Source organism: Mchenga conophoros, linkage group LG7, assembly GCF_057382185.1.
Source record: "Mchenga conophoros isolate Kocher_MC1m ecotype Shallow Benthic linkage group LG7, M_conophoros_male_GT1.1, whole genome shotgun sequence".
NCBI lineage: Eukaryota > Metazoa > Chordata > Actinopteri > Cichliformes > Cichlidae > Mchenga > Mchenga conophoros.
Window position 1 is genome coordinate 52,349,670 of NC_140532.1, and position 8,963 is coordinate 52,358,632.

Genomic DNA, 8,963 nt, shown 5'->3' on the forward strand with positions numbered 1-8,963 from the left:
TTGGTGTGCAGTCATGTGTCAACAGGGTGAAGAGCAGAGGACTGAGCACACAGCCTTGTGGAGCCCCCGTACTCAGGGTGATGCTGTTTGAGACCTTGTTGCCCACACGCACCGCTTGAGGCCTCTGGCTGAGGAAATCCAGCAGCCAGTTGCAGAGGGAGGTGCTGAGGCCCAGTCTGTCCAGTTTACAGATGAGTTGTTGTGGTATTATGGTGTTGAATGCTGAGCTAAAGTCTATGAACAGCATTCTCACATATGAGTCTTTCTTGTCCAGATGAGTTAGGGCTGGGTGGAGGGCAGAGCAGATTGCATCTGGGACCAAAATGAACATTTTGAACCCATTATCAGACTCTATGCTTGTGCCATGGGTTCTGGGTGTCATGGGTCCCATTCACTGGCTCCCACACCCACCTAACCTAAATCCAATAGAACATCTCTAGGGCGTTATGTAGTGGTCCATCCCATGCTGCCAGGATGCACTCAGGCTGTTCAGAGGCTCAGTGATGTCCTGGTGTAAACCCTCAGGACACTATCTACCATCTTATTAGGAGCATGCTCTGATGTTGTCAGACATTCACACATGCACGTGCGGGTCATACAAACTACCGAACATTTAGAGCTGCTGCAATTACATTTTTGTCAAATGCACTAGCCTGCCACATATTTTTTTCACTTTTACTTTGAATTCAGCCCTCAGTGGGTTAATCATTTTCATTTCCATAAAATGATCCAGCATCCTTTCATTCCTAACATGTTACCCTGTCCATATCAGTATAGATATCCAACATAATTGTTTTTCCCATTGAGATCTGATGTGTTTTCAAAGCGTTCCTTTCATTTTTTGAGCAGTATATATATATATATTCTGCAACCTTTTAAGAAACCAAGTCTAGGCACAAGTCCTGAGATCATAGACTTGGTACTCAGAAGACCAATGAACAAGTCACTTGAAATTGATGTTATTACATCTGCAAACATTTATGTGAACAACAATTTTGTGGCATGATCAGGGACACCTAATGTCAACGATGTCTGCAGTTCAAGTGTCATCCTTTCAGAAAGATTCTACACGTGGTAACTCTCTGATTGAGATGCAAACTGATTTATACAAAAGAAGCTGCGATATTCTTCTGATATTTCTAGCTGTACCACTCCCAATTGCACGTTACCAAGGACAGAAAAAAGCAATTCTATGAAACCACAAATAATCCAACATGTTGCTTCATTTATTTTAAAAATGGATTATTTACATCCAGAATCTTAGAAACAACGTTACAGGCAGTGTCCTGAGAATATTATGTGCAAACAGACCCATTGGAACACAAAAGCATGATAGGGATTATAGTGGGAATAAAGCCTGCTTCACATTGTATATTCAGTAGTTCACAGTTTCCTGTTATTCACAGTCAGTGTAGAGTGAAAATACATGATTAAACACGACCCTCTAAAACATTTACTGCAAGCGTCATAACCAAAAACCACCTGTCTTCATGTAACAATTCATTTATAGTAGAGCATCCGTTTTTCAGGAGTACTGAGTGTTTGAAATCTTCTTCCACAGTAACGTCTTCAGGTTGTTGAGCACTAGTGAGTGGTGAACCTCCATTTGGCTTGCCAACCCGCTGAGTGTCACACAGGTGCGCAGCTGTTTTTCCAGATCCCCACGAAGGTCTGAAGGCGCTCCGAAAAGCAGATAGTCCTGCAGCAGCACGCACACTTTAGCGAGATTAGGCTGCACAACCTCTGTGTTACACTGCTTCACCAGCCGATCGCAGGTGGCCGTGCAGTCCCGCCCATACGTGCAGTCTGCATTCGTCTCACATCGCCGTCCCTTCAAAAATCCCCGCACAACAGCTTCTGATGCCACGCTGCGAAGGTTGGCCATCTTGCAGTCGTACTTTGAATTGTAGCCAACGTGGTAAGGATTGGCGTCACATATTAGGAAGCTCCCGTAGGAGCCGTGGAAGACCTCTTCCACAAATTCCAGCAGGCCAATGGTGATGCGAGCTCGGCGGGGCCAAGCTGGCGCGAGCCAGTGGTTCAGGCTGGAGCTCAAGGCCTCTGGGACGATAGACTGCAGGGAATTTGGCACCTCGAGCCTGTAGAGTGAGTTGTGGCTTACACGCTCCGTCACATACAAATCTCCACAGAAGCCCAACAGTTTCGGGGTGTGCTCCTTCTCCTGCAGCGCCACCATCAGGAGGAACTCGTTGATCTGGAGGAGAGCCCAGATAGACTTGGCCTCTGCTAGTGACACTTTGCCATCTTGGTTGACATCAGCAAGCGTGATGACTCTGTCCACCAAGGTGCTCAAAGATGACTGTTCACCGAGGTTAACCTGCAGGAAGGAGGTGAATGCATGTTATAAATGTGTTGTAGATACAAATATAAAAAAAACCTTGACAATAAGATCTTGGCCTGTATAAACACGTAACATAAAAAAGATCTCTAGATCTGAGCTCATTTGGATGCACTAATGCATAACCAATGTTTCCTAATAGGCATGTGTAGTTTTCTATTAGCATGTGACTTCTGTGGTGACAGTTGTTCACTGTTATTATAAAATAGTCTATCGGCCTGGAAACCTTAAGGAAACTGTGCAGCATCTCTTTAAATTCATCCATCGAGGTTCCACGTGTGGGTTTGTCAAACAGGCTCATCTCCTGTCGCAGCATGGCGTCGGGCGCTCCGTCAGTTTTCACCGGATCTTCAACGCCACATTTAATTACCACAGGCTTCTCCTTCCACAGTCCATTGTATACCTGCAAATATGAAAATATGACTTTAGTTAGATGAGGAAGAATATGTCCAAAATAGGTCCAGAAGGAATTTTTAAATTTTGTTATGTTTTTTGTTTGAGTGTGTGCCATTCTGTCTGTGAACACAATAGCTGGGAGGGTTATTGGTATTATACAGTTCATGTACTGCTAATACTACAATTCCCAGAATGCTCTGTTGGTGTTTTGGCACGTCAGTCACGACAGGACCCATTAGCACCCTCTCCTCTGTTGACCATAGTCATAGCAACCATGCAAATACTGCCATGCTAACTATCCCAAAATGGCAAAAAGAAAGGCAGAAAACAGGAGCTTTCTGGACAGGTGGGAGAATATGATGAAAATCTGATAAATGATAAAATGATCAAATTTAATTCAGAAGGTTGCAAATACAATTTTTATTTAAGAAATGAATTCCACTGATGTGTTATCTAATTGGAATTTCGATTTTGCATGTGTGCAATATTAAGTTATATATACATTTATATAAGTTATATATATTGTTTAGTATTAAGCTTTGCTTGTTCCAGACTCAGTTTTTCAGCAAAACTTGTTTGAGTCCATAAGAAAAGATTCCTTGTTATATTTGGATTATATATTATATTTATCCTGGACCAACACTATTATGATGACACAGGAACAACACCAATATGGTATATCAGATACACCCACTACCCATACAGTCACTGGATGTACCTTGCTAACCAAGATTGCCACTGTTAGCTGGTGACTCAGCTTTAGAGCCAAATATGGAATGGCCCTGAAAAAACCCCAACTGTGTGTGACAATCTAGTGGCTGCAGTATGTTTTTTTTATAGACATCCTTTAACACTGACAGTCATATCGATACTATAATTAGTATCAAATATGTCAAATCATTTACTTTTTATTTGTTACTACAATTGCTGTTATGTTTTTTTCATGTTCCAGTAAAAATTATGAGGCAATCTATAATAAAATTATTGATTAAATTAAAAAAAACAGATGTGCACTAACATGAATTTGGAAATGTATTGTTCTCTCAAAGGCTATTCTTCACGCATGTGTAAGTTGTGAGTGTTTGTTTTACCTGATGTGTGGAGGAGGTGGACATGCAGCGCTGCAGAGTTAGCGTTCTCTGGTCACATAGTGCCTTGCAGGATGAACCTGATATTATGCCTCTTCTATAATGATCACACTGCAGAAACCAAAACAGAAATTGCAGGAAACAGAAATAAGCCTCTATTTATGCATCCAGTACTTGAGCTCTCTATATTTAGCCCTCCAATGTCTGTTTACTTAAAGGGAAAATATCTTTGCTAGAGGTCAGGTGAATCTAACCAGATTTGCCTAACCTGACACACTGTTCTCCATGCTCCTTCTTGCCTTTACGTACCCTTTTGACTTTGAGAGACGTGCATTTCTAACACGTCATTGCAGAGCTTCTACTTTGTGCGTGTCCAGTAGCATTTTAGTGTGGTTGTACTGCTCAGACTGACATAGATCAGGGGCTTCAAACTCACTTTACATTGTGGGCCAGATGCATCCCACTTTGATCTTAAGTGGTCTGGACCAGTGAAATGCTTGAAGTCTGTGTGACTGTGTCTTAAACGTTAAAGTTCAATGTTTCTGTTATGGATTAATGAATCAGAGAGAATGCACGATTTCAACAGGTATGTTTACAGAAAAAAAAAGAAAGGCTCATCGAGAAATATGAAGCTTCTTTCAGTTACACTGGATGGTTTCGCTTACCCTTCCTGATGCAAACCGCCCATTTATCCAAGCTTGGGACCGACGCTGGGAATACAATAACTTGTGACCTCCTGAGGCTGGGTCTGTGTCTCTAAATATGGACCTGACACCAGGAAAAACACTAGGACATGTGACTTGGGTTCAGGTGGTTAGTTAGCAATCTCAGTGGAATTCCTGGCTTTTCCCATCCACATACCAGAGGTGTATTGGACTAAAGAAACATTGATCTTGACGACCAGTAAATGAGTCTTAAGTTTATCTTAAACTGCTACATTAGTTTAAAAATTGCATGCTGACTATGAAGTTTTGTACCTTTTATAATTAGCAGACAAGAAAGAAAAAAATCCCATTTCCAGCTATGTCCTTTGAGATTTTTCATGGATATGGAATCAGAGAGTGCCAGTTTTACTTCTTTCCTAGAAGGATGCTATACTTACTCATGTAAAGTGGTGTGCATGAAATTCATCAGAATGGAGTAACCCACTGAGTTATATTCAGTATGTTGTCACAAAGCAGCAAAGAGCCCAGCACCATGTGCAGTTTACCTGACATCACCTGACCAAGGAGACACATTTCTCCCAAGTCCCCAACACAGAACGCAACAGAGGGGAACTAGACATCTGTGGGTCTCACCTCAGCAGCACAAAACTAGTATGGTATGAAATCATTTTCTTCATTTATGTAAATACAAACAGTCACATGTTGTCTGTTATGTGGTTAGTGAAACTGTAGTCAAATGAGCTAAGACCAAACAGCTAAACTGATGTTACAATCCTACAGGTGGGTAGTGGGGTTGTGTCCTATAAGAGCACCCTGGTACCACAAGTTTAAGACACTGGCCATGCACTCTTCCTCAAAACACAGACCTCGTGTCCCTCTGTTCCACTGTCTTGCCATGTACTTTTTAAAACCTATGAAATTATTATTTATACTGTTGTTTTTATTCTGAATTCTTTAGTTTTTGTCTTGGGAAAAGCAAAAGATCTGCTCTTTCCAGTGATTGTGTTATGATTTGAATTAATGTGATTGTAGTTTTTGTCTTGGTTACCCTGAAAGCTACCTTTATTGTCGTGCAGTAGTTTGGAAAGCCTGTAATCTGTGGTTAGGACTTTACTCACTGCCACAGTCAGTATTTTTATGCCACATTCACAGATATCCCACACTATCAAATTTATCTTGATTTATAGGCTTGAATTCGATTAAACCATGTAACTGAGTTTTATTTAACTCAAAGATAATACTTACGATGACCATGTGGCAAACATGCCCACGGCACAGCTCAGAGTAGGAGGCATACTGCATGTAGACGATCCAGCTGATGACGAGGATGCCCAGCCATGCCAGCAGAAGGTACTTCACTTTAATAGCTGGAAGGCGACTCTGTGGAGGTTGGTAGAAAATGGGCGCATGGCAGGAAGAAAAGAAGTCTAATTAAACCCAGGCTGTGAATGAATGAATGAACAGCTGGTCACCCAACCTTAAGGTGGAATTGAGACACTCAACTACATGAAACTAAGGACTTCCTGATTTTTTGTATTTTGCACATTTATATTTGCAGATTTGTCACACTTGCATGTTTCAGATCATTAAACAATTTCTAATATTAGACAAAGACAAACCGAGGAAATACAAAATGCAGTTTTTAAATGTGGATTTCAATTGTTAAGAGAAAAATACTGTCCAAGCCTCCCTGGATCTGTGCGAGAAAGCAATTACCCCTTAAAACTAATAACTGGCTGTTTCACCCTTGGCAGAAAGAACTGCAATCAGGCGTTTGCCATAACTGGCAATGATTATTTCACAGCACGTCACTGTGGAGAAAACTGAAGAATTGTTTTAATTCAGCCACATTTGAGAGTCTTTGAACATGAATAGCTTGTTGAAGGTCAAAGTTTCTCAATTTTGACTTTAACAAGGCAACTCCAAAGCTACATTTTTTTCTTTTTTCTTTTTGAGCCTTTCACAGGTGCTCTTAAGCTTCAAGGCACGAACCAATGGCTGGAAATTCTCCTTCAGGATTTTCTGGCCGAGAGTAGAATTTATGGTTCCATCACTTATAGAAAGTCGTCCAAGTCCTGGAGCAGCCCCAGACCATCACACTACCACCACCATGTTTGAATATTTATCTCCTTGGAACTCACCAACGGACGCCATTTTTCCTCAATCTCTGATTGTCGAATCAAGAACTTTGACCTTAACTGAGTTAAGTGAGGCCTGCAGTTCTGTTTTTGCTGGTCTGTATTCTTTTGTGACCTCCTGGATGAGTCGCTGATGTGTTCTTGGAGTAATTTTGGTAGGCTGGACACAAGTCCCAAAGCCTTAGAAATAGCTTTACAATGCTTTCCTCAAAGCTTTGACTTTGTTCCTCACCTGTTGTTGTTTCTTTAGATTGTAGCATCTAAATATAGTCGTTTTTTACCTTAATGAATAAAATCATCATTTAAAAAACTGCATTTTGTATTTACTTGGGTTATCTTTGCCTAAAATTAAAAACTGTTGATGGATCTAAAACACTTAAGTCTGAGAAATATGCAAAAAACAAAACAAAAAAAAAAACAAGAACCAAGGGCAAATACTTCTTCATAGCACCGGCATAGGAAATAGTTTAGTAATTGATACTTCTCTCTTTGATTTTCTGTAAATACTGAATAGTTTCCACTCCTAAAAGAAACAAGTAAATTAGAATAGAAGAGACTTCCTATTGTAGATCTAGAGATGTACCAGTATACAGCCAATCACTGGTATTTTTTAGATTGATAAATAAGATGACATTTAGACTGATGTTTGTGTGTTTGTTGTCACATCTCTGTCTAATGTCCAAAATAGAAGATGGAAATGTCTGGGAGAAAAGGGAGGATAAATAAGAAAATAAACAGCAATAAACTGTATCAGAACAATGAGTTAAATTCTTCTTTTAAATATCAACATCAGCCTAGACTTATCACTATTTGTGCATCTCTATTTACTGATTTTTGTATAATGGGCTACAAACAGCAGCTGGGAACCACTGATTTGAATGCTCTGCAATAGGATAGCTGCGGGAAGAGCGGGCATCACATGCATTAACACAAAATGTAATGCTACACAAAAGTGTAGTACTAAGCAGAATTAGCATAAGCAGAATGTTTATGATCCAACTTGTACTGTTATTAAATCATGCTTTTACAGTCGTGTATGCACTGCAAACCTGTGAACCCGTGGCTGCAAAATTCTGGGGTATCTAGGTAAACAATGAATGAACCAGCAGCCTGTCACCTGACTATAGGATAACGCAGAGATAACTACCATACATTGCGCTGCACTTGTATTCGTTACGGGGGGTTTCATGCATGCATGTGAAGTGAACTGACGGTTTGGTCAGTGGTCGTGCATGCTGCTGGTGGATAGTTAGTGACAAAAAGACTGACATTGTGCAGTCCCATAGCCTACCTGCAGGCCTTTGGATAAAGGGCAGAACAGCATCAAATGGACCAGTCTCCGCAAAGCCCTGGGCATCATGAGCGACTCTTTTTCGGAGGCAGCAGAGCGAGAAACCAGAGTCCCGTCTGATCACATTCTCGCAGCAAACCACGACACGCGTCGCATATTTACTGGTTATTACAACGAGCTGCTTTTCGAGCTGTTTTCTTCTCTTTGCTTGCCTTGATCACAGCGTGTGTTTTCAATAGAAATCATTCAGCCGCTCAAAAAATATGATGAAGAGTGTGTCCTTGAAGCTGAGCGATATTTCAGCTCCATCGGGGCCACAGAACGACCGACGCGGCCCAGAATCAGAGAGATCCTCAGCTATGATCCCCGATATTTTCCGAATATTAGACCAGCAGCACCTTCACCGTCCAATCAGATCAAAGAAGGCATCAGTGTGACAAAGAAATAAGCGCTGCTTGGACCCGACGAGCGCACAGCCTCAGTTTCCCAGAGACTCGCTGCTGCGCATCTTAAAGGGAGAGGCGTCAGAGCTGACGGGATTTTATCTGCCGACGGGAAATCTTACCGCGCCTCCTTCCTTGCAACCTGCGGCTGACAAATTGAAGGAAAGCCCCGAGAAGGGATAGTGCTGTCCATACTGCATTTTGCATTTTTGGAGGTGCGTGTCAGGTTACCTCGTAGGGTTAAAATGAGTTTATGCGTACATCACAAGTCATGGCATAGATTTCCTGCCGAAGGGATAAGAGGATAGAAACAAAGATTCGATCCATTCATGCTAGGCTTGATCCAAAACCAATAACGGTGTTGGTATCGGCACTATCGTTATTTGGATTGCTTGGCTCACCTCTACTGAGGGGATTCAATGACTCTTTCATATTGTGGAGGGCATGGCATGGATCCACTTGTCGCTTTTTGTGCTGCATGAGTCCAGAACTTGTAGTGAAACCTCCTCAAAGAAAACCAAAGTCAAAAGAATTGATTTCTTTGCAGTGGGTAGAGCTAAAGTGCTAAAACCACTACCTGCCG

The 8,963-nt window shown here is 41.5% G+C and overlaps 1 protein-coding gene across 1 annotated transcript; it reads right to left on the bottom strand.

Annotated features, from left to right (window-relative positions):
• Window positions 1-500: 500 nt before the first annotated feature.
• Window positions 501-8,462, bottom strand: dipk1b (divergent protein kinase domain 1B). The gene is made up of 5 exons (XM_085280071.1): window positions 7,938-8,462; window positions 5,754-5,888; window positions 3,847-3,954; window positions 2,586-2,762; window positions 501-2,338 (listed from the first exon to the last, which is right to left on the bottom strand). Exons 1-5 carry the CDS (start codon window positions 8,004-8,006, stop codon window positions 1,526-1,528), a joined length of 1,302 nt encoding a protein of 433 aa, XP_085136197.1. The 5' UTR covers window positions 8,007-8,462; the 3' UTR covers window positions 501-1,525.
• Window positions 8,463-8,963: the final 501 nt, after the last annotated feature.